The 27,480-nt window shown below is 46.7% G+C and overlaps 1 protein-coding gene across 2 annotated transcripts in view; it reads left to right on the top strand.

Moving 5' to 3' along the window:
* SCAP (SREBF chaperone) overlaps window positions 1-27,480 on the top strand; it is a 63,051-nt gene that overhangs the window by 14,674 nt on the left and 20,897 nt on the right. For both annotated transcript variants that reach the window (XM_055136029.1, XM_055136030.1), the window contains exon 2: window positions 11,936-12,155. In XM_055136029.1, the coding sequence (XP_054992004.1) occupies window positions 12,034-12,155 (122 nt within the window). In that variant the 5' untranslated portion in view covers window positions 11,936-12,033. The remainder of the gene's footprint in view (window positions 1-11,935; window positions 12,156-27,480) is intronic.

The following is a 27,480-nucleotide window of genomic DNA, read 5'->3' as shown; positions in this document are numbered from 1 at the left end:
AAGTAAAATTTGTAGTAACTCTTATCTTAAGGCAAGTACCCACCCCCACTCCTTTTTTTAACTTTGACAAAACACGGGGAATAGGCATTATGTAGATATGATTTCCTTTCATCTGTAAGACCACACACTTTGTGATTTGACAGGGACTTACAGCATTTAGAAAATTTTCAAGCCCAGCACATTACCTGGTATGGAAGAAGTGTATGACTGCAGGTGAATAGGATGAGCAACTTAGATGGCAGGTGGGGCATAAAAGGGCTGAGGGAGAGAGGGCTTCTTGGGAAAGGTGTGATTGGCAGTGACAGGTGAAGTTTGCAGCCAGCCTGCTGGGAAAGACTGCCTGAGTTTCCCTGGAAAGAATGTCTTACCTCTTAGCTCTCTTCTCTGTTTCTTTTCGCTGATCAGTAACCTTTTTGTACACAGTTGTGTTTGGGGATTATGTCTTCTGCAGTGCTTGTATTAAAAGGAGTTGAGATAGTGATAAGTAGAGATCCATTCATTACACACCCGTTGATATGCTCCTGCCAGTTCGTGCTGGCATGAGTCTGAGGATGCTGTTTCTCTGGACCAAAGTTCTTATCTTTGAAATGACAAGACTGCCTCCTTGGGACATGGGTCACTTATATCTTTGAGAGATTCTTTGCTCACATTCCTAGCTGTGGTTGTTTCAGTACTTTGTCATCTCTGACCAGGTCTGGAGAGACTAACAATGTAGGTAATTGGTATTATGGGAGAAAATCCTTAATGTGTTTGTGGATATTGAATTGTGAAGAGGATTGACATCATATGCATGGTTACTTCTGATGACTGTCACAACGGATTAATTTGGTCTTCCTTTAATCTGGGTTGTTGCTATGCAATCTCAACTGTTACTTTAAATTTGTCAGTAAAAAACCCTCCTCCAGATCCTTTATTTGCAGACAGCACATTCTCTAAAATCAGCTTTAGTTCTTTAACTCAAATTCTGTCCTTGTGAAAGTATAGTTAATATTTTTTACTGTTTCAGTTTAATTTTGATCCTTACAGAAGCATTGTCTATAGTCTTGATCACCAGTGCACTTGCATATTAGCTTTTCAGAAATCTTTTTTTTTTTTCCTTGTTGGTCACACCCAGCGATGCACAGGGGTCACTCCTGGCTTTGCACTGAGGAATTACTCCTGGCGGTGCTCAGGGGACCATATGGGATGCTGGGAATCAAACCTGGGTCGGCTGCGTGCAAGGCAAACGCTCTATCTGCTGTGCTATTGCTCTAGTCCCACAGAATACCTCTTGTTTCCTAATGATGAATGGTTTGCGCTAGCATACTAGTTGAGTGCAGTGACTTTCTGCTCAGCACCAGGTGAGGTGCTGGGAATTGTTGGGAATCCAAGTGTGTTTCAATTCTGACCATCTCCTGAGAGAAATAAGTGAGGGAAGGATGAGAGAGATAGAACACCAGGCAGTGAAACTACACGGCAACTGAAGCTCCGAAAAGAGGGCTGCTACTTCCACAAGAAAACTTTGTTCATTAAAATTTTGGTAAGAATGCATTCACCAGGCACAAAATTCAAAAGGTACCACAGAGTATAATTGGGGACAATTTCCCTTCCATCTCGGTCCTGCTACCAGATCCTTTCCCCAGAGGCAGGCGGTGTTACCAGTTCTCAAGTGTCAGTTTAGGGGGTTTTGTGCTGAATTCACACAGGTACAGAGAGCTCTTTTCTCTGATGTTAAAGTAGACACTATATCATTTGTGATAGTTCATTGTCAGTAATCACAACTTCCTTGTTTTCATCAAGATACTATTCCACAGTTAGTATGTACCTTATTTAATCAGAGCTGTTTTGAGGGACCTTCTCAGGGGCCATTCCAATATGTACTTTGCACAGCTTGTGGTTCTGACTGGCCTTCTGCTTTCTTTCTAGGGAAAGAGAAATTTACTCACCAATGTGTCTCTCCTCCAAACCCTCAGTTGTACCTCATGCTATAAACCACCCTTCCTGTCTCAAGCCAGTGTCCCCCTGGGGGTGGTATCTCCCACTTTGAGAGACTAGTTTAGTTCCTGGACCTGAGCTGTGGTGCTGGGGCCACATCTGATGCTATTCAGGGAGCTGGGAGCTGCCATGGAGGGTCTCTGCATGCACAGGACTTCTAGCCCTTGAGCCCTTGAGCCCACTTCCCAGTCCCTGGAGTGCTTTGAATTTTGCTTGTGCAGACAATAGTAGTGTTAATGACCACATGATCACATACCTTGGTCACCTGCTAAAGGCAGGAGTGCTGGGTTGATGTTTATGTTCTTACCAGGTAAACCTCCATCCTTTATGCCATTCTCTTCATTGCGGCTATTGCAATGAGGGGGTGGCAGAATCACACACTTGGTTATGGGGATTGCACATTGTGTTTGGTGCCAGGAGTTACAAATGTCAGTGCAGTTTGGATTAAACTTGGTGTGTGGGGTAGTGCTGGGGATTGAATTTGCAGGGGTTCTACCACTGAGCCTTCCTTGAGTTCTCCATGAGTTTATTTATTTATTTTTTTAATTTTCCCCCATATGTTTCCTTTTGTTTTGGGGACGAGGAATTTCACACACTCTTGGTTTCGGTGCTCACCTGGTCCTGCCAGAGCTGTGTGTAGAGCTCCCTGTGCTGCACCGGTACAGCCGGGCCACAGCCCTTAAGATGTGGTGCCTGCACTCATGCTTGCTGAGGGATGCTCTCTTAGTTGTGCTCGTGTGTGTTCTCTGTGTAGTTCTCCTGGCCTCAGTGCTCACACACTATGGTTATAGTGCTCACACTTGCCTGGCTGTGCTCTGGAGATTGTTCCTCGTTTCTGTTTTGGGGCTTCTAGACTGTGATGCTGCAGGGACTGGCCAGTGGTTATGGGTGATATTGGAGGTTGAACACACGCTTCATATCTTGAAAGTTGGGGGGCTGTTTTCCACAGAGCCCTCCAGACTGCCCATCGGGTTTTCATCCACATCCCCACCTCAGCTAGAGGTGGCACTGCCCCAAGCAGCCTCATCAGCATCGTGCCATACTTCAGCTGTGCCAATTTGATAACTGAAAAGAAATTTCTCAGTGTAGGCTTTTTCTCCCCTCCCCCGCAAAAAAAACTTTAGTTACTTTTGCAGAAAAGCAGATAGAAAGTAAATATAATTAGCACTCATGATATCAGGGATAGTTTTACTGTTTACTGCCTGTTGCTACAAGGGTGAAAAAACATTTTTATTTTATTTCCTGTGGAAAAAGCTGTTATCCTTTGTCAATTTTTCTGTTTTCATGCTTTAAAAAAAAAAACCTTATTCTAAAGTTAACTGGGGTTAGATGGTGCTGGGGTTAAGGCTCTATCTCTGTGTGCTTTTTTTTTTCGGTCATGGGACACAGGGTTTGGGACTACACCCAGAGGCACTCAGAAGTCACTCCAGGCAGTGATGCTAAGGAGACCACATAAAATCTTTGGGATTAAACCAGGGTTGGCCACACGCTTGGCAAATACCCCCGTGCTTTCTCCCATGCCCTCTCTCCACTGCCTGCACTATCTTGGTTTAGCTCTGCATATGGCAGTGGATGGCCCAAGCAAGGTTGGTGCAGTCATAGATGTTGTAATCCTTCAAGAATTGCATCATTGTCTGCTTAGTGTCTTCATCGGTTGCAAAGCCTGGGCAAAGGTCCTTCCTCAGGTAGTAAGCCTTTTTTTTTTTGCTTTTTGGGTCACACCCAGCAATGCTCAGGGGTTACTCCTGGCTTTGCACTCAGGAATTACTCCTGGCAGTGCTTGGGGGACCATATGGGATGCTGGGGATCAAACCCGGGTCGGCCGCATGCAAGGCAAACGCCCTACCCGCTGTGCTATCGCTCTGGCCCCCTCAGGTAGTAAGCCTTAAAGTCACTGTAATACCTTAGTCAGTGGTTAGATCAAAAAGGTAGCATTTGGAGAGAGAAACACCACTTGACAATGGGATGAAGATCACCAGTGAAGGAGCATTACCAATAATAAGCAAAATCCTGAAAGGTATGTTACTCCAAATGATACTTTTCCATTTTGCTGTGATAACAGTTCCAGGTGATGTCCTGGAAGAGAAGCTCAACCCTGCTCCTCCATCCCCTTCCCCCCAACCTCCATCAGTGCTCAGGAGGCCTGCAAGACTTCTGGATTCTCTGCCAGTTGAGGCCCGAGAGAACTGCTTGCCACTTTCGTCCTGTGGTGGTCAGCAGCCACCCTAACAGTGCCGAGGGCATCCTAACTGGGGCTTTCACACTACCTCTTCAGTTGCAGCGAGTGCTTGCTAATACGCCTGAGCGCCTTGGAGTTAGCAGTGAGCCAGATTGAATTTTTGTTTGTTATCTGCAGCTTTGCCTCCTAGCAAGCATGTCCAGAGATGAATAACTATCTCTGGAATTCAAGGGGACTGCATTATTAAAGATATATAATTTTTAAAAAGGAAAGAGAGCCCGGAAACCTGGCATTGAGTGGGTGGTCTGCAGGATGAAAGTCCTTTTAGGCGACTTTTCAGAATAGGGTAGGGCTCATCCTGCTTCATAAGGAAGATCTGTGGAGAGCTGCTATGACCCTTTTTCAAAAGGTGGTTTTGGGCCACACTGAGCAGTGCTCCGGTCTGGGGTCTGTGCTCAGAATCAGCCCTGACAGGGCTCAGGGGACCATGTATGGTGTTGGGGATCAAACCAGCATCAGCTGCCTGCAAGGCAAGCACCCTACCCACTATACTATCTCTTTGTGCACCCCGCACCCCCTGCCCTGCTGGGAGGGACACACCTGGGAGTGTTCAGGGCTTGCTTCTGGCTTTGTGTTCAGGGGTAACTCCTAGAGGTGCCCTAGGGACCATATTTGGTGCCACGATCAAACCAGGGGTGAGTACTTTACGAGGCAAGAGCCTTAACCCTATGTTGAGTTAGGTAGTCTAGATAAAATAGACAAATTCCTCACATAGAAACAAGACTGACTTAGAAATAGAAAACCTGAAGTCTTTTATTAAGTAAAGAGATTCACTTAGTAATTAAAATTTTTCTCATAGTAAAGGCCCCAAATGAGATTTTTTTCTTTTTTTTTTGGCCACACCTGGCTATGCACAGGGCTTACTTTTGGCTCTGCACTCAGGAATCACCCCTGGCGGTGCTTAGAGGACCATATGGGATGCTGGGAATCAAACCCGGGTCAGCTGCGTGCAAGGCAAATGCCCTACCTGCTGTACTATTGCTCTAGCCCCAAATCAGATAGTTTTATCATACATTCTGACAAACATTAAAATCTGGCACGTGCAGAGGTGCTTGGAGATTACCCCCTGGGTGGTGCCGGTGTTTGGACCAGTGCTGGTGTTTGGACCAGTACATTCCAGTGTGTGAAGTATTTGCTCCGGCTCCATAAATCTATCTCCCTAAACCCTCTGCAAACATTTAAAGATGATTTATTCTGAAACTTTTTTTTTTTTAGGAGTGAGCACTTTCCAAGTCATTCTATGACCATGAAATCAGCATTTCTCTGACGTTGTAAATGTCAAAGATAGCATGAAAAAGAGAACTGCATGGGGTTGGAGCCATAGTACAGTGTCAGGTATTTGCCTTGCACCTCCAGGAGTAACTCCTGAGTGTGGAGCCAGCAGTAACCCCTTAGCATCACCCGGTGTGACCCAAAAAGCCAAAAAGCTAAAAAAAAAAAAAGAGTACTGCATAACAGCATATTCCTTATGAATATAGACCCAGAAGTTCTTTTTTTTTTGGGGGGGGGGTCACACCCAGAGATGCTCAGGGGTTACTCCTGGCTCTGCACTCAGGAATCATTCCTGGCAGTGCTCCCGGACCATATGGCATACTGGGAATCGAACCCTGGTCGGCCACGTGCAAGGCAAATGCCCTACCTGCTGTACTATCACTCCAGCCGAGACACAGAAGTTCTTGACAGAATATTTGCAAATTAAATCCAGCAATTTAGTAGGATTATTTCTAGAAATGCAAAATTGGTGAAATGTAAGGGGAAAAAATCAGTGAACCATTTAATATGCCTTATTAGTCAAATTAAAAAGCCACATGAAAACACACACAGCTCCTTTATATTATAATAACCAAAAATCCCCACATTTCATAAAGTAGGGACTGGGAGTGGCCTCAACCTCATCAGGGCATCTATGAAAAACTCCCCCTGGCTGCTTCAGCTGAGGACAGAATGAACACTCCCTTTACAGGGTCAGGAAGAAGAATAGGAGCATTCTTACCACAGCAGGTCGACATGTCCTAGCACTCCTAGCCAGGACGGTGATATAAGAACATGAAGAGGTGTCCAGATTAAAAAAAAAGCAGTGGAAAGTAGGCCATCATCTCATGCATGTAGCCTAAGGAACACACACACACACACACACACACACACACACACACACACACAGAGAGGCACACAGGCACTACCTATTCAGGGTCACTAGTCAATCAGAACTAAATTAAGAGCTCAGTATCAGAATATAACTATTGGAACACCTAAAAAAAATGTAGTGATAAACAGATGCTGGCAAGAACACAAAGAAGACCTGTGCCATGTGGTGGAAATGTATGACAGCATAGGCAGTCTCTGGAAAGTGCTTTGACAGCTTCTTTGAAAACTTGACATACTACAGTACTCAGCAGGGTTTTTTGGTTGGTGGGTTTGTGGGGTTTTTGTTTTTTGGTTTTCGGCTTTTGGGCCACACCTGGCCATGCTCAGGAATCACTTCTAGCAGGCTCAGGGCACTGTATGTGAATCTGGGAATTGAACCCAAATTGCAAAGCAAGTACCGTACTCGCTGTACTATTTGCTCCTGCTCCCTATCGAGAAGTTTTACTTCTAGGCATTTCTTCAGAGCCATGGTATGGCCATTAAATATCTGCAGATCAGTTCTAATATGGCTGAAGCGTAGGGGAGAAGTTTCAGCAGATGAACCTGGGAAGCTTTGAGCAGAACCTGAACTCTGTTTCTTTTTCTTTTTTTCTTAATTTATTTTATTGAATCACCATGTGGAAAGTTACAAAGTTCTCAGGCTTATGTCTCAGTTAAACAATGCTCAAACACCTGTCCTTTCACCAGTGCCCATATTCCACCACCAAAAAACCCCAGTATACCTCCCAACCCTCACCCCTCCACCCCCGCATAACTGATAAATTTCACTTCATTTTCTCTTTACCTTGATTACATTCCATATTTCAACACAAAACTCACTATTGTTGTTGGAGTTTCAACACATAACTCACTATTGTTGTTGGAGTTTACCCCCCAAAAATACGGCCCTACTGACAAGGAAGCATTTGATAATTAGTTTTCCATTGATGAGAATGAAGAGATATAAAGTCGCGCGGCCATTACCGCGCCGTAATACAGGTTAAATCCTAAATACAGGTTTAGGATTTCTGTATTTTAGTAATTAAGTTCAGGGAGATTTATGTTGGAAATTGCATCATTTCCCTTCCTGGGGCAGCATGGGGCTGAGCCTCAGTTCATAGTCTAGAGACATGGCTGCAAGCACTTGCTGGGACCAGAAGTAGTGTAGCTGGCCTCTGGATCTTGGTCGTTCAGCAGCAAAGTGGCTGTGCAAAAGCATGGCCACCCGGGTCGAATCTCGGCGGAGCGCGAGTTGGTATCAGCCCCGGCCCGAGACTGGACTCTGTTTCTATTATCTCTCACCTTGCTCTCTCCACTGCTATTGGCACATTTATTTCTTTTCTTTATTATTATTTGGGGGGGGGCACATTTGGCAGTGCTCAGGAGCTACATCTTTGTGGGTCCAGATGTGGTGCCAAGGATTTGAATCAGGATCACAAGCCACCATGGTCTCATGCAAGGCAAGAAACCCTCTTGATTGTTTCTTTTTTTTTTTTTTGCTTTTTGGGTCACACCCAGCGATGCTCAGGGGTTACTCCTGGCTTTGCACTCAGGAATTACTCCTGGCGGTGCTTGGGGGACCATATGGGATGCCGGGGATCGAACCCGGGTCGGCCACGTGCAAGGCAAACGCCCTACCCGCTGTGCTATCGCTCCGGCCCCTCTTGATTGTTTCTTAATAGTGTGAGTTGGAGGTAGAGAATTTTTTTTTTAATCTAACAGGAGCCTTCTGTAGACCGCTTCTGCTTTATTTATTTATTTTTTTTGCAGGGGGGGGTGTCACACCCAGCAATGCTCAGGGATTACTACTCCTGGTACAGTCCTAGTGGTTTGGTATTTCCTGGTAATATAGCACATCTTGGGTTCAGCAACATTAAAGGGGAATGTTTTGCTAGGAATTGAACTTCTGTCCTTGTGCATGGCTTCAGAACCCTTTGAACTATCTCCCTTGTTCCTGAAGAGACTTGAAAGTGGCGAAAGTTTGGCAAGTACAGACACAAAATGGACCATCATCGTGGGGCTGGAGCAATAGTGCAGTCCCTTAGCCTCCAGGACCTCCATTATTTCCACATTTTGTGTCTGTTTAAGTTCCTGAAACAGTGAAGGAGATTTGCATCTGAGGCAACCTAGAAGTATTGGCTGTGTGAGAAAAATTGGTTTTTGTTTCATGTTGGGTAAATCTTGCTTTGGAGTAACTGCACTGAAATATTTGCAGAAGTAGAGATGGAAACCTGTTTTCTTGCAGGTTCAGGTAGGTAGGTGGGGTAGGTAAATGTAGTAGAAATTTTTGTAATAAGTAGTTTTTTTTTTCTTTTTGGGTCACACCCGGCGATGCACAGGGGTTACTCCTGGTTCTGCACTCAGGAATTATCCCTGGCGGTGCTCGGGGGACCATATGGGATGCTGGGAATCGAACCCGGGTCGGCCGCGTGCAAGGCAAACTCCTTACCGCTGTGCTATTGCTCCAGCCCAAATAAGTAGTTTTTTTACTTATTAGGGTTCTGGATCACACCCAGTACTCAGGGCTTGCTTCTGACTTTGTGCTCAGGGGTCATACCTGTTGGACCATGGGCATTGTTGGCGGTATAACTGATGGGCTTGGCTGCATGTATAGCACCTTATCTCTGGCCCTCTTGGTTTTTTTTTTTTTTTTGCTTTTTGGGTCACACCTGGCAATGCACAGGGGTTACTCCTAGCTGTGCACTCAGGAATTTCCCCTGGCCATGCTCAGGGGACCATATGGGATGCTGGGATTTGAACCCGGGTCAGCCGCATGCAAGGCAAACGCCCTACCCGCTGTGCCATCTCTCCAGCCCCTGGCCCTCTTGGTTTTATAAAAATTTGAAAGAAATTTTTTGTTTTGTTTTGTTTTTTGGTTTGTTTTTAGAGCACACCCAGTGGTGCTCAGTGGCTACTCACAGATTCATGCTTAGAATTTGTTCCTGATGGTGCTCAAGGACTGTGCAGTATTGGAAATAATGCCAAAGCCTCCTGTATACAAAACATGCACTCCCATTCTGGCCCCTCATCATCATCATCATCATCATCATTGTCATCATCATCATCACCGTCCCATTGATCATCGAATTTCTTGAGCGGTCTCAGTAACAGCTCCATTCGTCCTAGCCCTGAGATTTTAGAAGCCTCTCTCATCCTTTCCAATGGTGCCACATTGGAGGCTCTTTTAGGGTCAGGGAATGAGACCCATGATTGTTACTGGTTTTGGCATCGCCGTGGGGAGTTTGTGAGGCTATCCCATGTGGGCAGGAAACTCTCCGTAGCTTGCCAGGTTCTCCGAATTAGGCTATAAGATCATGGCTGTATGCTTCTGGGAGCTTGGTTTTATAGTCTCTGGATGTTGGCCCCTGGTGGGATTACATAGCGCTGGGGGCAGTCCCTGGGTATGACCACCTAGCTACTGGAAAATGAGGAATCTGGGCGGAAGAGGCCCAGTCCCGATCCAAGCAGGCTTGGCGGTCTCAGCCCCGGATCCCACATACCTGGGTTCCTCTGCCAGTAGTTCCTTCATGCGTGAGGCTCGTCCGAACATGTGGAGAGGGGTCTTGAGCATGGCTGTGACTAGGCTCCGGAGGTCTTTCGCCGCAGGAGCTCTGCTCAGGGCAGGGAGGGAAACTAAAGCCCACCCCTGCGAGGGGCCCCGGGGAAGACAGCCAGGTACCAGGGCAAGAGACTCTTTGGCCTCTAGAATTTTTTTTTTTTTACCTCTGTTTTTCAGGTGCTGCAAAAATTTTCAGTTAATAAAGATTGATGAAAGATAAAATAGCAAAATTCATGTCAGAAAAATAGAAACATGTTTATTGCAAATGGAAGAGAATAAGATTTTTTTCTCATCAGAAGTCCATATTTAAGTCTGGGCTGTAGAGATCCATGTCATTGTGTACCTTGTCCCCTCTCCTCCCCACCGCCCAGATGCACATACACTCAAGCATTGCTGATTTGTGGATTTGTGTGCAAAGACCAGAGGAGTTGGGACTAGTAGGGTCAGAATTTCTTGGTGGTCTTAGTCTTGGGGACACTTTAGGGCAGAGTTGCATGGCTTATCAGAGGACCTGGGTGGTAAGTTGATAGCCATCAGTCTTCTAGGATCCTGTTAAGTGATCTCTGAAGGTGTGTGCCTCATTGCTGTTTACTTCTCCCTGGGGGCAGTTTGTGGGGTTGCAGAGTTGCTGGGCCTGCTTTGATCTGTTATGCTAGGGCAAGTTTGGCCAAAGGTTGAGATAGAAAGGTGCACGGTTCCTTGAGATTTATGCTTTGAGCAAGGTGGAAGGTGGCTGCCATTCCTTACTGTGCATTGATTGTGGGTAGACTCCTTTTGCTTCTTATTTCTGGTCTAGACACTTTGAAGGAGTCCTCCTTTTGGCCTAAGTTTTCATCACTAAGTCTAACCAAGCCAAGAGCATATAGGCTCCCTGTAGCACAGACCAAGGAAAACAACAGTTTGGAACAGAAATGGATTTAAACTTGGATTCCATTGACAGTCTCAGGAAAAGATTTCTGGATTCCTGGACCTTTGGTACAAGTTTTCATGATAAATTTGTTGGTTTAAGGTTTTTTTGCTTGCAAGCAATAGAAATTTACTTTAGCTAACACATACAAAAGAGGATTTATTGAGAAATATAGGATGGCTTATGATTTTGTCTTCTAAAGGCTGGATTGGGGGACAGAGTGATAGAACAGAGGTTAAGGTACTTGCTTTGTGTGCAACTGATCTATCTGGGTTCGATTCCCAGCATCCCATATGGTACCCTGAGCACCACTAGGAGTAACTCCTGAGTTCAGAGCCAGGAGTAACCCTGAGCATAGCTGGTGTGGCAAAACAAACAAACGAACAATCCCTAAATTAATTAAGTAAATAAAAGGGCTGAATCAGAGCAGCTTGTAATCTTGGGCCAGGAACTTCCTAGGGATGGGGAGTGTACCACTATATCCAGTCCCTGCTTCTTGTGCTCAGAAGTCAGAGTCCATGGAGAGGCCCAACAGGCGTAGCATGGGGCGTGTGGGAGGCACTTTGACAGTCACATTTCAAGCTAAGTGCTGTAGGGAGAGGTATTTTCCCTAGACCAAACCAGGCTGTTGTTATTAACAACGGGGGCAGCTGCTGAAGTGTGCGTGTATGGGGTTCTTTGTCTTCACATGTCCAGGAACAACTGCAGGGCCAGGACCTAACAGTCCACTTAATACAGCTGCCAGTGTATATTTTGACTTGAATTTTACCTCAGGGGACTACACTTTTTTGTATATTTAGGTTGAGGTTTAGAAAGAGAAAACACATTTGGCAGAGAACAGCTGAAGGTGATGTGTTACACAGGGCTGTTTTCCCTTTAGAAATAGTTCCTACAGAAGAGGGTTAAGTGTTTGTTACAGAACCATCAGCATATTTGATGTGACTGATTCCAGGCTGCCCAGTCCTAGGAGCAGACTGAGGTCTGTGGGCGCACGTTGCTATTGATGGCTCCAGACCTTGCCTGTGAGCCTCCTGCAACACTTCCCAGCCCACACACTGTCACCTCCTCCACAACCCCCCCGGTGTGCAGAGCCCAGTACTCTTGTTAATTGGCTTTTCTTCCTTCTTGCCAGGTACCTGCAGATGGTGTCCATTGTCAGTGCTGTCCAACGTTTGCCAGGCTGATCCATGGTCACTTTCCGGGATGGCAGCAAGGTGACTTCAGCTGAGGATGACCCTGACTGAAAGGCTGCGGGAGAAGATATCTCAGGCCTTCTATAACCATGGGCTGCTCTGTGCCTCCTACCCCATCCCCATTATCCTCTTCACGGGGCTTTGCATCTTAGCCTGCTGGTATGTGTCTTGGAGCTGGTGGGCCAGTGCCATGGGACAGTAGGTCTTCCAGTGGCTGAAGCCTTTAGTCTGTGTGTGCTGTTTACATGATGAATGGGAGGCTCATTGGAGCTGCTGAGTGGAGAGCTCTAAACCTGAGCTGTTTAGCCACAGACCCTGAAATGGTCCAGACTGACTCTCAATGATGGAGCACATTTATTCATGTCACTGGTAATCTATCTCAGAATAAGATGTAGACACTTAAAAGTGAAACGTGAGAAAATGGAACGGCATGTTCCTCAAATGTTCCTCCAGAACCGTGTGGGTTTCCTCCTGGATCTGGTTAAGAGCAGGAGAGTATATGAATAGTCCTCCAGGCTGGCCCCAGGGGGTTGGCTCTCTTCTCTCTTATTCTCTTGGGACTGACCACTTTCTAATGTCTTGCTGGTGCCTTGATCTGCTGTGCTTACCAGGGTCTCTGATGAGAGTTATAGCAGCTTCCGTCCAGGACCTTGTCATGTGTCTTTCTAAAGATTTCTCGGAAGAAATCAGCTTGTCTCAAAACCTTGTCTCAGCTGAAAGCGTTCTCTTTCATTCTTATTTCTGGAGCAGATGTTAGAGGTCACTTGGGGTTTTGATCACTCAGTTGCCTTCACTTTGGGTTGGTACCCAGCCCTTCCCTCCAGTAAATTCTGTTTCTTGGACTCCTTTTGGGTATGCATTTGCCCATGGGAATGTATGTGGAAAGCAAATGTGAGGTGGATGACTGCATTGAAATAAGCATATTCTGTGTGGCAAAGTAAGTTGCACAGGTAATGACTTCCTTCCACAAAGGCTGCTCTAGCTGTCATTTTTGTCATTTTTGTCACTTGCTTTCTGGTTGGGATAGCCAGCTGCAACCAGGCAGCTTCCTGAAGGGAATGTAGGATATGTTTGGGAATGTGGGATATGTGTAGCTGCTGCCTGGGTAGAGTTGCCTTATCTTTGAGTAAATAATAGCTATTCAAGTGTTTGAGAAAGACTTCTTGGATTTATGGTATATGTGTGGGGGTGGAGGGTGGTGAGGGATGGTGTTCTTGTGATATGAAAAACTTCATGGGGAATTGGAGACATAGTCCAGTGATTAGGGCATTTAACATGCATCCTTGCATGCAGCCAAACCTGGTTTAAAGCTCAGCAACACATATGGTTCCCTGAGCACTGCCTGGAGTGACCCATGTTAACAGAGAGTCAGGAGTAGACCACGTGCATCTCTGGTTGTGGTCCAGAAATGAAAGAAAAACTTTATGAAATGACTGAAGTCTCAAGGAGGAGACTTCCTTGACTCAGGGTGAATTATGGGAAGGAAGGTTAGGGAAGAGTAGAAGTGTTAGTAACACGGACCAGAGAGATAGTATAGCAGGTAGGGTGTTTCCCTTGCATATGGCCAACCCAGGTTCTAAGTTTGATCCCTGACAACCTATATGGTTCTCCAAGCCCTGCCAGGAGTGATCCCTGAGTGCAGTCAGTAGTAACCCCTGAGCACTGCAGATTGTGACCCAAACACTGCCCCTTCCCCAAATGATTGTAACAGAGTGTTTAAGACTCAAAACAGGCCAGGTGCTGCCTTACATCCCACCGATACTTCCCCTTAACATCATTTGAGAAAGGGGTGGCGATACTCAGGGTAGAATTGGAGGTAGAAAGGAAAGGATAACTAGTCTTCATTGGTCACCCCAACTTTATAGGCCCTCAGGTGCTTTCTTACATTTAACCTGGTCACCTAACATCCTTGGAGGTGGTCGTTACTCCCTAGTTTGCTGTTCATTTTTCAGAGGATGGTGCCCTCTTAAAGGTAGTCTTATCATTTTTAAGATAGTGGTGCCAGGGGCCATTAAGGGCCATACCCAGCAGTTCTTGGAGGAGGGGCCAATAGAGCCAGAGTCAAACTCAGGGCCTTGCACATCCTGCCACTTGAACTGTACTTCCAACCCCTAGTTCCTTGAAAGACATTAGGAGTGAGTATATTAGCAGAGCTAATAAGTGGCAAGTGCTGTAAGTGGCCGATAAACATTTGTCCTTCTTCTGCTTCAGCTTCTTTGAAGCGCACTGTTTGTTACTGATACCTTTTACAGCAAGTTTGCTTCTTTAAACTGAAAGCCTGAAATAGAGGGACCCGCTACAGCTGGGCCTGAAACAGCGCCAGAGAGACAAAACAGAGCAACCTTTTGAAAAGCAATGACCTGACCTTTGTGACAAGAGGGGAAAGCATGAAAATTTGATCTTATTTCCATTATAACAAAGGTGGCTGTTCCACATGCCAGACATTGTATCAGAGTAATGTCTCCCTTTGAAAACGCCAATCTTGATGGGGACAGACAGTGTGCACAGTGGAGATGACCCATCAGGAAGTACCGGAGAGGCTTCCTGTGAGTCAGGCACCTGAGCCACACCCTGCAGGAAGCGCAGCGGTGATGGCTGCCCCACCTCTGGCTCAGCTGCTGGTTGTGGCCAGGCAGCACAGCTCTCCCCAGCCAAGACAGGGCAGCTCCTCAAGAACCTGCTGTTTCCGTGGGTCTCATCCCCTAGTCCCACCCAGTTGCAGTCATTTTTTCTTGGCTTTGCAGTTACCCTGTTATTCTTTGAAGAGAAAAGCCATTCTGTACTATCACAGACTTGGTGCTGCATACTTATTTTCCCAAATTATCTTTTCTTTCAAAAAAATATTTTAAAAGAGAAAAAATTTTTGGTCAGGTTTTTTTGGGCCATTTCTAGTGGTGCTCAGGGCTTATTCCTATCTCTGTGGTCAGGGATCACTCTTGTCAGTCCTCTGGTGACCACTTGCTGTCCTGGGCATCAAAACCAAGGTCAGCCATGTGCATGGCAAATGCCTTGACCTCTGTACTATCTCTCTGGCCTCTAAAAATGTTCTTCTTCATTTTTCTTTTATTTATTTATTTATTTATTTTTAAGAATTTTATTTTATTGAATCACCATGTGGAAAATTACAATGCTTTCAGGCTTAAGTCTCAGTTATACAATGCTGAAACAACCATCCCTTCACCAGTGCCCATATCCCACCACCGAAAAAAAAACCAAAAAACATTACACCTCCCGTCCCCCCCGCAAGTCCCTCCTCCCTTGTAACTGATAAATTTCACTTTACTTTCTATTTACTTTGGTTACATTCAATATTTCAACACAAACCTCACTATTATTGTTAGGAGTACCCCACTAGAGTCAGACCTGTTGTGAAGAGATATGAGGTCTTTGGATTTCTGTACTTTAGCAACTAAGTCCAGGGAGATTTCTTCCAGATATTGGATCACTGCAAGCTTGTAAACCCTGTCTGTGGTCGTCATAATATGGCGGTCACCACGCCCTTCACCCCCGGCAAGGAAGAGGCGAGAGAAAGAAATACCTTTCTCCTCCTAGGCGGGCATGGGGCCGAGGCTTAGTTCTCAGTCTGGGGACATTCTGCGAGGAGCTGCCCATGCCGAAAAATTTAGCTGGCGTCTGGAGTCATGCTTGTGCAGCTGCGGAGACGCCGCACACACGTGCGGCCCCCGGGATCACATCTTGGCGGCAGGCCCATTTTTCTTTTAAAGGGTTGGAGTGTATGCTTTGCTACAGGAGGCTTGGGATCCATCTTGAGAAGCTCATGGTCCCCCCCATCGCACTACCACTAGCAGGGCTGAACGTGATCCTGAGCACTGTTCCAAGAAGTAGCCCCTGTATTCTGCTGCGTAAAGTCCTAAAACAAACATGTTGTAGAATTTTTTAAAACTTGGGGAAAGGGGTCACACCCTGTTGTGACTCTGTTGTGCCAGGGATAAGCCCCATGGTGTCAGGGTTCCAGCACATGTGGCCTGCACTCTATAGACCTTGTGCCATCTCCCTGGAGTGAGTGAGTGTGTGTGTGTGTTGTGATGTTCACAATTAGCCCCAGGCTCTCTATAGACCTTGTGCCATCTCCCTGGAGTGAGTGTGTGTGTGTGTGTTGTGATGTTCACAATTAGCCCCAGGCTCTCTATAGATCTTGTGCCATCTCCCTGGAGTGTGTGTGTGTGTGTGTGTGTGTGTGTGTGTGTGTGTGTGTGTGTGGTGTGATGTTCACAATTAGCCCCAGGCTCACTCATGCTTGGAAAGTATTCTGCTAAACTACATCCTGATCTTATTATGTGATCTTAAAGGACTTTTGTGGAATGGGGGTAGGGGCCACACTAGGCAGTGCTCAGGGCACCTTGCAGTACCTGCAATTAATCCCAAGGCACACACGTTTGCAAAAGCTCCAGCTCTTTGAATTGTCTGAATCTAGGACAGACTTTCAGGTAGATGAAATGTCTCAGCCTCCAAAGATGATAGAAGTACTCTGAAAATCTGCAGATTCTGGGGTTTTACAGGGGGGGACTAGAGGTGGGTAGAGCTAGGGCATGGGCCTTGTTATTGTTTTCATCCCAAAAGCTTGTTTGCCCCAAGCTGTTCCCTGCTTTGTCAGAACCTCAAAGTACCAACAGAAAAAAAAATGGGGGTTGGAACCAGAGCATAGCAGGTAGGGCGCTTGCCTTGCACGTGGTTTACCCAGGTTCAGTTCCCCAGTATCCCGTATAGTTCCCTGGACACAGAGCTAGGAGTAAGCCCTGAGCACCACAGGGTGTGTCCCCCAAAGTGAAAAACAAGAAAACAGAGTAATGGGCAGCTTTTAGAAGGCAATTTTAGTAATGCTTGTGTTCCAGGTAATTGCTCACCTGTGACTGTTATGGGACTGAGAGTCATTTAGCCCGAACCCCAAGGACTCCTGCTCTTACTCTCTGTCTCCCATCTAATAGCCACCTGAGCTGTAGACCCCGCTCATCACTCCTGCCTCCCTGAGAGAGGAACTGACTGCTCTTTCCCCTGGGAAACCTGATGAAACTCATAGCAAGTTGGCTCTGTAACAAAAGCTGCCTCTTTCTGTTTCCTAAAGGCTAGGAAGCCCAGTAGGTTTGCTGCAGGGCCAAAGCCCAGTCAGGAGGCCAACGGGTGCTGTGGCCATGGAGCTGCCCTGGGAAGTGGGTGCTGGAGGGGTAAAGGAAGGGTGCCTGGTTATTTGCGTGGTTGGTGATTGAATCTTTGTGATTCAACAGCCTGATGCTTACTTATGGTTAAAGAGGATAGATTTCAATTCAGATAACGAGTTGCCATTCTGAACCTCTTGAAGGATGATAGCCGTGCAGCTGGCTCCCTAGGTACTGGAAAGCAGAGCTGTCCCTGTCCCCTTTTTCTCTGGAGAACAGAGGTACCTCCAGCCTGAAGCTTCAAGCTCTCCCCTCATCCACCCACATCTCAGGTGTCCAGGGGATCACATGGCACATTTGGGTTGTGTGCGTCAAGTAAGCTGTGGAAGAGACTCTTTACATGTGGTTTTCTTTCTGTGCCTGTGTGTCTGCTCTCAACACATTGATGTTCTCTTTCCATGTGTGAGAAAGCAGTCTGAGTAACTTAGGCCCTGTGTGTCCACAGTTGCGGAGCTGAGACCTGAACGTCAGCAGTCAGCTCCTGGCAGCCAGGCCTCCCTGCAGGCAGGAGTTGCCCCTGGTCTCACAGAAAGCTCTGCAAGGCCTGTGAATCAAAGACTGCTTGATCACCCTCAGTTTCCTCAAATGTAGAATAGAAAATCTCAGAAACAGCTCCTTTCCTCTGGGGATGTGGCTCAGTGGTAGATAGAGAACATGCTTTGTACATGAGTTCCTGGGTTTGTTCCCTCGTACGGCAATAAAGACATTAAAATAAATTATATACATATATGTATACACACACACATATACATGTCTATGACTGGATTAATAGCATATTGGATAAGGCATTTACCTTACATGTGACCAATCCAGGTTCTATCCCTGGTACCCCATATGGTACCCAAGCCCCACCACGAATGATCCCTGAGTGCAGAACCAGGAGTAAGCCCTGAGAACCACTGGCTATCACCCAAAATCCAAAATAAATAAGTCAGTGGTTCTCAGTGGTGTAGAGAGAAGTTTTCCTTAAAAAGAGAAAGGAAAAGAAAACCACTGATGTTTTTTTCATGATTCTGTTCTTGGTCTTGTGCTTGATCATTTCCCACCTCCATCCACCTCCAGGGAGGTGCCTCATGCAATATCTTCTCTGAGTGTCGTATCTGGCCTGTGCTTTCTGTCTGCCATAACCCTCAAGCTCCCTATTGTAGATAATGGGGGTGAAATGTAGAGCCACAGAGACATCTACACCATGAAAATACAGGAACATGTACAGAAAGAGCAGGTACAAGGACCCTTCTAGTTCATATGTTTGCATGGTCAGGGGCTTGCCCCGCAAAAATGCATAGCACCTTCTCTGCCATCTCCAAATGCCCTTCTGAGCCCAGCTTCCTTTCTGCATTCAGGCCCTACTAGGGCAGCTGCCGATCGACACTGGAACAGGGAGGGGCAGGCCAGGCTCTGGGGATATGGGCATAGGAGAGCCTGTCAGCAAGACCCTGTCCTAGGGAAGGGAACCATGTGGGAGGCTCCACTCTGAGCCCTCTGCACGTTGTTGCACTGGACTTCACGTGCACAAGTCCAGTTTAACGAGACATTGACTTGGGCTCTCTGTAAGGTGCTGAGGAGCCTAAACCCCGGCCCTGGGCCCTTCTGATCTGGGGCTCCTGTGAAACCCACCCCAGATAGAGCATCTGGTGGGTACATGATCAGCACACGATTCTCAGCCCTTTTCCATGTGCAGGTATGAAAGGGCATGCCCCCCTCTCCATGGGTTCCTTCTGTCAAGCAGACGGGTCCAAGTCTCCAGGATCCCAGAAGCTGCCTTGGGAGCGGTGAGAAGGCCCTAGCTGCCTTGGGCTAGGGGTGGAGGCGCTGTGGACTAGAAAGGAGTTGCCTAGAGTTGGGAGGGCGGGGGAGTGTTTTGTGTGGGTGCTCTTGGACAAGGAGTACTTCTGACTTCGGTGGGAGTACTATGAAGCCCTCCAGGAGGTGTGAAGTGCAAGGGAAGGGACAGTGTGTGGTGCGGGGCGTTGTGCCATGGGCATTGAGAGTGAGCCTCCACAGCACCGACATCCACTTCAGCACTCCCACCTGAATGCAGAGTTGCTCGGTACTGCATATCTTCACTGTTTTTTGGATTGTTTGGGGGTTTTTGGACTTCCCACCTGGTGCTCCATGGACCCCTCGGAATAATTCTTGGCCAACTGGTCTGGTGATCAAGGTAATCAAGGACGGGAAGTTGCAGTGCTGCTTGGGCCCCAAAGTGCCACCCTACAGGTAGTTGGGGGTCTCCCAGGGCTGTACCCAGTGATGCTCAAGGGACTTTGTGATACCGGGGATTGATCAGGGGTCAGCCACATGCAAGACATATGCCTTAACTTCCTTACAATCTCCAGCCCTGCGTTAGTTTTTTTTCAAATAGGGAGCAAGCCCAGATGGTGTTGTTTTATGAAGTGGATGAGGTGGCCTGCTGTGTTTGTTGAAAGCGAGGCCTTGCAATGCTAAGCTTGTACTCTACCACTTGAGCTTTCTCCCCTAGACGAAAGATGCATATTTCAGACCTTGAATTTCTATTATATAGATGCTTTTTCCCCCTTGTTTACATGATTCTTTAAAAATGTGAAAACCAGAACCTGGGATATGGCTCAGCACATGCCTTGTATTAGGTTTGCTTTCCCACTACTGAAGGAAAACATACCGCACAGGAAAACATACCTCAGGCCTTGCAGGCAGGGGGCAACGAGTGAATCCCCAGCTTGCCCCACGTGCCGAGTGTAATCCAGGGAACACTGCCACTTGGGATCCCATGCACCTCAATCAAAAGGTGTGCGTTCCCCAGGGCACCAAGTGTGTGTGAATACCACAGCCAGATGTGCTGCCCCTGAAGAGCACTGCAACCAAAAAGTGTGCTACAGTGGGTAGTGCTTTGGTCTTGCACATGACTGACCCGAGTTCTATCTCCAGCACCACATCTGGGCACCTGAATCCTGCCCAGATTGGTGTGATCCCTGAGCACAGAGCCTGGAGTAAACCCTGAGCACAGCTAGGTGTGGTCCCCTTCCCCCCAAAAGTGTCCTACCCTGGGTCATCACAAGGGAAGTTGTGGGGTAATGAAAAGCAGTGTTTTGGTATAGAAACTATTCTTAGCTCCCAGAGCACACAAAAATGGTCCATGGGCTTTGGTTTGCCAAGCCCTTCTCTGTCCAAGTCACAGCATCAAGGGCAAGGTCTGCCTTTAGGTCCCAGCACCTGTGACTTGTCTCACTCCGGTAGCCCCAGGAACACTCTCAGGCCAAGAATGCAAGTACTTGTACTTGGAATTTGAGCTGGCACACCTGGAAATAAGGTCAGAAGGGCTCTGGGGAGGCACCCGCAGTCTCTGGGGATGTGTTGGTTGGCTCTGTGTGGGGAGCTGGAGCAGGCTCTGCAGGGTGTGACAGCAGAAAGGTGTGTTGGCCTGGGGCTGGGGTGCAGTCAGGAGGAGATTTGAGTTGCATTTTCCTAACTAATTAGGAAGTAATTTCAGGCTAGAAACTAAATCTAGCCCTGGAGTAATTTGCTAGACCTGTCTCCATGTGAGAGTTGAGGGTCGCTTTGGTTAAGTGGATAGTGCTGGGGGTGAGGAGGTGTGGGGTGAGGTTGGGTATATTTTGAATATGGAGCCCCTTGGCATTTCTGTGGAGCAGATAAACAGCCCGAGAGGCTGGCAGGGTGGGGCGGAACCTGGTTCCTTTCCCTCCGCTGCTGTAAGATCTGGGCAGGCCAAGAGAAAATCTGTCCCAGAAACAAAGTGTGCAGCAGCAATATGGGGATGTAGAACCCACAAACTGCTTTTTTCTTTTAATTTTTGTAGTCCTTTCCCACCTGTGCCACACCTGGCAGAGCTCTGGCTTACTCCTGGTTCTGTAGCCAGGGATTGAACCTGTGTCCGCAAGGTGCAAAGCAAGTGTCTTAATAGCTGTGCCGTCTCCCTAGCCCCAATAGCCTTTGCTTCTGACCTTGGAAAAGTGAATGTTGCCCTAGCATTTCTTTTTAGCTTTCCTTTTGGTCTAGAATTTGGTAGCCATAGGAGGTATTTATTCCTTTATATTTTGAGAGTCTCTTGCCCACACACCTGGCTGTCTTCCCTGGGGTCCCTCGGAGGAGGGGGTGGGCTCCAGCTTCCCTCCCCACCCTGAACAGAGCTCCCACAGCCGAAGACCTCTGGAGCCTAGCCACAGCCATGCTTAAGGCCCCTCTCCTCATGTTCGGACAAGCCTCATGCATGAAGGTACCGGCAGAGGAACCCAGGAGTGTGGGACCCGGGGCTGAGACCTCCAAGCCTGCTTGGATCGGGACTGGGTCTCTTCCGCCCATATTTCCCATTTTCCAGTAGCTAAGTGGTCACACCCAGGGACTGCCCCCAGGCACCGTGTAATCCCACCAGGGGCCACCATCCAGAGACTTAAAACCAAGCTCCTGGACATCTTATAGCCTAGTTCTCCCTCTGGGAGAACCTGGCAAGCTACAGAGAGTTTCCTGCCCACATGGGAGAGCCTGGCAAACTCCCCACGGTGTATTCATATGCCAAAACCAGTAACAATGCTGGGTCTCATTCCCCTGACCTTTAAAGAGCCTCCAATGCGGCATTGTTGGGAAGGATGAGTAAAGAGAGGCTTCTAAAATCTCAGGGCTAGGACAAATGGATATGTTCCTGAGACGGCTCGAGAAATTTAACAATCAATGAGATGATGATGATGATGATGATGGCATTTTGTGTTTGTGTGGACTCTTGTCTGTTTTTCTTTTTCCCATATTAAAAGAGAGATGTGATCAGTTTGGTTTTGGGTCACCCAGGTGGTACTTGGGAGCTACTCCTGGTATGGTGTAGGGGACTGCTCCTGGCAGTGGTCATTCATGGTCAGATACCCAGGCCACCTGCATACAAAGCACATGTTCCAGCTCAGCCCATAACTTTCAAACAAAATAGGAATGTAATTGTATGGGGCCAGAGTGATAGTACAGTGGGTACGGCACTTGCCTTGCTCACAGGTGACCTGGGTTCAATCCCCAGGATCCATATGGTCCCCTGAGCCCTGCCAGGAGTTATTCTTGAACCAGGGCCAGGAGTAAGCCCTGAGCACCACTGGGTGGCCCAAAAACCACCCCTCCGGCCTCCCCAAAGAGAAATATGAGATGATAGACTGATAGGAAGAACTCATACTCTGGTACCAGACTGCCTGTGGTTACACACTGATTCTGTCTATTTGCTCACTGGTGCTATTACTTCTGGGTGCTGTGTTCAGTTGTGTGGGGCTTGAGTGAGCAAAGGTGGAAGGAACCAACTGTTGGTGCTTGGCACCAATACTTCTCAGTAGGTTCTCAGTGGGGATTAGAAACTGTTGCTAGAGGCACAGACATAGACAGGGCCATTGTCCGTGATAGGAGCCATATGGTTGCAAATGAGCCACTTTTTTTTGTTTCACTTTTTTTTTTTCTGGGGTCATACCTGGCAGTGCTCAGGGCTTACTCTTGCCTCTGTGGTCAGGGAATCACTCCTGACAGGGCTCAGGAGACCATATGAGGTACCCAGGATTGAACCCTGGGTCATGTGCAAGGTAAGCGCCCTAACCTCCTGTAGCCCTGGCCCCCCGGATGGAGCACTTTGGCAACTCACAGCAGGAGTGCTCCCACCCAGACTTCGAGTTGGCCATAGGAGAAAGACTTCTGTGCAAGTGATTCTATAGATGGCCCCTCTAAGCTCTAAATGGTCCTGGGTTCTTTTTTTCTGTTTCTTATTCTAGCACAGGAAAAGAAAAAGGGAAGGGAAGGAAAGGAAAAATTACCCAGGCAAAGTGTTCTAGCAGCACAGAGCTGTGGAAGCAAGGGAGCTGTGTGCTGGGCGAAGCTGGAGAATGACCCTGGTGATCGGCAGCTCAAGGACTATGGACTTTTTCCTAAAAGATTTTATCCTGTGGGAGATTTCCCAAGAGCTTTTATTCGAAGGAAGATTTCCCAAGAGATTTTATCCTCAGGGAGATTTCCTAAGAGATTTTATCCTCATGAAAGCGATTCTGGGGGATGCTGTTCTTTCCCTTTCTGCCACTGAGCCTAGACTGTTAGAACCCAGGGGTGTTTTTAATATTTCAGATTTTGAGAAATGGCCTGCCTTCCATTTAGCAGGTGTGTTTTGATCACTTTCTGCATGAAAAGAAAATGGTGAAGAAAATATTCCGCTGTTGGATGCCTGGGCAGTCTCAGGCCGGGGCCGGAGCTCGGGCTCCGGCCGAGATTCGACCCGGGTGGCCATGCCTTTGCACAGCTGAGTGGCTGCCGAACAAGCAGGAGCCAGAGCCAGCTATATGACTTGGGGTTCCAGTGAGTGCTTGCAACCATGTATCCAGACTGTGAACTAAGCATTTGCTCCATGCTGCTCCAGGAAGGGAAATGATTCAATTTCCAACTTAAATCTCCCTGGATTTAATTACCAAAATACAGAAATTGTAAACCGCACACCCGCTGCTGTGCGACTTTTTATCTCTTCATTCTCATCAGTGGAAAACTAATTATCAAATATTTCCTTGTCAATAGGGCTGTATTCTTGGGGGATAAATTCCAACAAAAATAGTGAGTCTGTGTTGAAACTCCAACAACAATAGTGAGTTTTGTGTTGAAATATGGATTGAAATCAAGGTAAAGAGAAAAGGAAGTGAAATTTATCAGTTACACGGGGGCGGGGGGTTAGGGGGTGAGGGGTGGGATGTATACTGGGGTTTTTTTTTATTATTATTATTGGTGGAATATGGGCACTGGTGAAGGGACGGGTGTTTGAGCATTGTATAACTGAGACATAAGCCTGAGAACTTTGTAACTTTCCACATGGTAATTCAATAAAATAAATTTAAAAAAAAAGAAAAGAAAATATTCCGCTGTATTGACACTAAAGTTCCAGCAGTCTTAGCCTTGGGTTTGCTGTATTGCACTTTTCCCCCAAAGAACCTCAACCAGATTCAGGGAGAGCTCATGAAAGAAGCAAGAAGAAGCAACTCTTCACATACAAAACAGTTTTAGAATGAGTAATGGTTGATTTCTTGAGGACTGGATTATAGCTTAATGTTACTGTCCTTGTCTCAAACATACGAGTCTGTGTTAAAGCCCTAGTATTCTCTCTTCACAAAATGTTTGATTTCTCCTCACAAAATGGAGACCAAAATAATATATATTTAAATTTCGTTTTATTTTGTTTCGTTTTTGAGGGGGTCACACTCAGCGATGTTCAGGGGTTACTCCTGGCTCTGCACTCAGGAATTACTCCTGGTGGTGCTTGGGCTACCCTATGGGATGCTGGGGATCTAACTGGGGTTGGCTGCTTGCAAGGCAAACACCCTACCCACTGTGCTATTGCTCTGGCTATATATTTAAATTCTTGAAAGAAAAAAAAAATCAGGGCAAAAAAAGAAAAAAATATCAGAGTTATGTTATTTTTTCATTATTTTACAAAACAATCTTTTAATAATAAAGGAGATATTAAGAAATTCTGGATAGGGCTGGAGCGATAGCACAGCGGGTAGGGCGTTTGCCTTGCACGCGGCCAACCCGGGTTCGAATCCTAGCATCCCATATGGTCCCCTGGGCACCGCCGGGGGTGGTTCCTGGGTGCAGAGCCAGGAGTAACCCCTGTGCATTGCCAGGTGTGACCCAAAAAGCAAAAAAAAAAAAAAAGAAATTCTGGATAGACAAAAGCTGAGGGAGTTTGTTTCCAGTGGACCTGCCTACAGGAAGCAGTAAAGGAAGTTCTTCAGGCTGAAATGAAAGGACACTGAATAGGGAATAGAAAGGGTAAGGGAACATAGTAAGGGCTGGAAAATTTGTATAGAGGTTAATGTGCTTGCCTTACATTGTTGTCCACCAGAAGCAGCACATATAGTCCCTCAAGCACTGCCTAGCGAGGAGTCTGAGCACTGAGTCAGGAATAGCGCCTGAGTGCCACAGGTGTGGCCCAAAAACCCAATAAAAGGAGGGGAGTGGGGAGTAAGGGAAAGGAACACTAGTAAAGGCAAACATAGCAACATAGCAACAAAGGCAGCCACACCAACCACATGTACAAACCAGTATCTGATTTGCAACTTACTCTTCTCTGATTCAAAAGGGAAATGTATTAAAATGATTTTAATGTTATTGAACATACAATATATAGTATGTTTTATTTAATAGAAATTAAAAAGGGAAAGGCAAACATCTAAAGCAATAGTTGTATGCTATTAGGATAATTTTAGGTGTCTGATTTTAAAGTTAATGGTTCTTAGTTTTGTTTTCTTTTTTTTTGGGGGGGGGGTCACACATGGTGATACTCAAGGACGTACTCCTGGCTCTGTGCTCAGGAATCACTCCTGGTGGATTCAGGGGATCTGTGGGGTGCCTGGGTCAGTTGTGACCGAGGCAAGTGCCCTACCTAACTGTGCTGTTGCTCTTGTCCCCTAATGGTCCTTTTTTCTGCCTGTTCAAATCTCTTGAGCTCTAAAGCACTACTATTCAGTCCAGGTGGTTACAAGTTGTAAATCATTGTAATCTTCAAGGTAACCACTAAAAAGGTAAATTAGAATATGTAGAGAAAGGTTGGTTGGTCTACATAACTCTAATTTACGGTTGGTCCAGGCTGTGACTTGGTGGCAGGCCTGGCATATATGAAACCTTGGCTTGTTCCCAGCACTACAAAATAACTAAGTAAAATGCAGTCAGGAAGAAAATCCAGATAGCATACTACAAAAACAAGGAACCAAATTTTTTTTAAAAAGTGATGGAAGAGGGGCTGGAGCAATAGCACAGCAGGTAGGGCATTTGCCTTGCACGTGGCTGATCCAGGTTCGATTCCCAGCATCCCATATGGTCCCCTGAGCACCGCTGGGAGTGGTTCCTGAGTGCAGAGTCAGGAGCAACCCCTGTGCATCGCCAGGTGTGACCCAAAAAGCAAAAAAAAAAAAAAAAAAAAGTGATGGAAGAACTGAGAAATAAAAATCATGTAAAGCATATAGAAAACAACTAATGACATAGGTAAATTGTTCCTTACCAGTAAACATGTAAAAGGTAAGTGCATAAAATTGCTCAATTGAAAGAGAGTGCTTATATTTGAAGAAGACAATCCACCTGTATGTGGTCTGCAGGATACTAATTTTATTTTGGTTTTGGGGGTTTGGAGCTACACCCAGATGTGTCAGGACTTACTCCTGGATCTGTGCTCAGGGATCACACTCCTGGTGGGACCATATATGTGGGCTACAGGGATCTAACACCGGTTGGTCATGTGCAAGCACCCTAGCTACACCCTGGCTGCTGAACTAATGCTCCAGCTACAAGGGGCACTTTATTTATTGTTTTTTTTTTTTGTATTTTGGGCCATTGCTGGCACTGCTCCGGGCTTATTTCTGGCTCTGATTGCAAGGATCACTTTTGGCAAACTTTGGAAACTGTATGGGATGCCGAGGAACGAACCTGGGTTGGCTGTATTCAAAGCAAACACCCTACCCTTATACTATCTCTCCAGCCACCTAAACAGACATTTACATTTTTAAAAAATTTTACTTATTTTTATTGGATCATCATGAGATACACAGTTACAAAGTATACACACAGCTCTGAAGGTTGGAGCACAGGACTGGAAGAAAGTGTAGAATTTAGGGACATGCCTAGCATGCACCCCAAGATTCGAAACTCCGCACCATGGTGCCCTCGAATATTGCCAGGTATGGCTTTGGAGGTCCCTTAGCACTGACAGGTGTGACCTGGCTACCCTTGGCACTGCAGAGCCTGGGCAGTATAGTGTCCTTGGGCCTTTGCCTCCAACTCACAGCCAGATTTACAGTTGAAAATGGGGGGCCCCAGGCCTCCTGTTCACTGTTTGGGATCCCCCTAAAAAAGATTGGAGTACAAAGCAGTTGAATATAAAAAAAAGAAAAGAATGCTATGTGCCAAATAACAAAAGAGTGCTGGGATATTTATTAGCAGATAACTTTATTTATTTTTCCTTTTTGGGCCACACTCAGCAATGCTCAGGGATTACTCCTGGTGGTGCTTGAGGGACCATAAGGGATGCCGGGGATTGAACCTGGGTCGGCCGATGCCCTACCCACTGTACTATCACTCCAACCCAGCAGATAACTTTTTCTTTTTTCTTTTTTTGGGTCACACCTGGCAATGCACAAGGGTTACTCTTGGCTCTGCACTCAGGAATTACCCTGGTGGTGCTCTGGGGACCACATGGGATCCTGGGAATCGAACCTGGGTCGGCCTCGAGCAAGGCAAACGCCCTACCCGCTGTGCTATCACTCCAGCCCCCCCAGCAGATAACTTGAAGGTTATGAGTACATGGCCATCAGAAGCCACAAAGAACATTA

The sequence above is a fragment of the Sorex araneus genome, chromosome 4 (assembly GCF_027595985.1).
Source record: "Sorex araneus isolate mSorAra2 chromosome 4, mSorAra2.pri, whole genome shotgun sequence".
Taxonomy (NCBI): domain Eukaryota; kingdom Metazoa; phylum Chordata; class Mammalia; order Eulipotyphla; family Soricidae; genus Sorex; species Sorex araneus.
The sequence above is the reverse complement of the archived record's forward strand: the minus strand, read 5'-3'. Positions and strand labels throughout refer to the sequence as shown.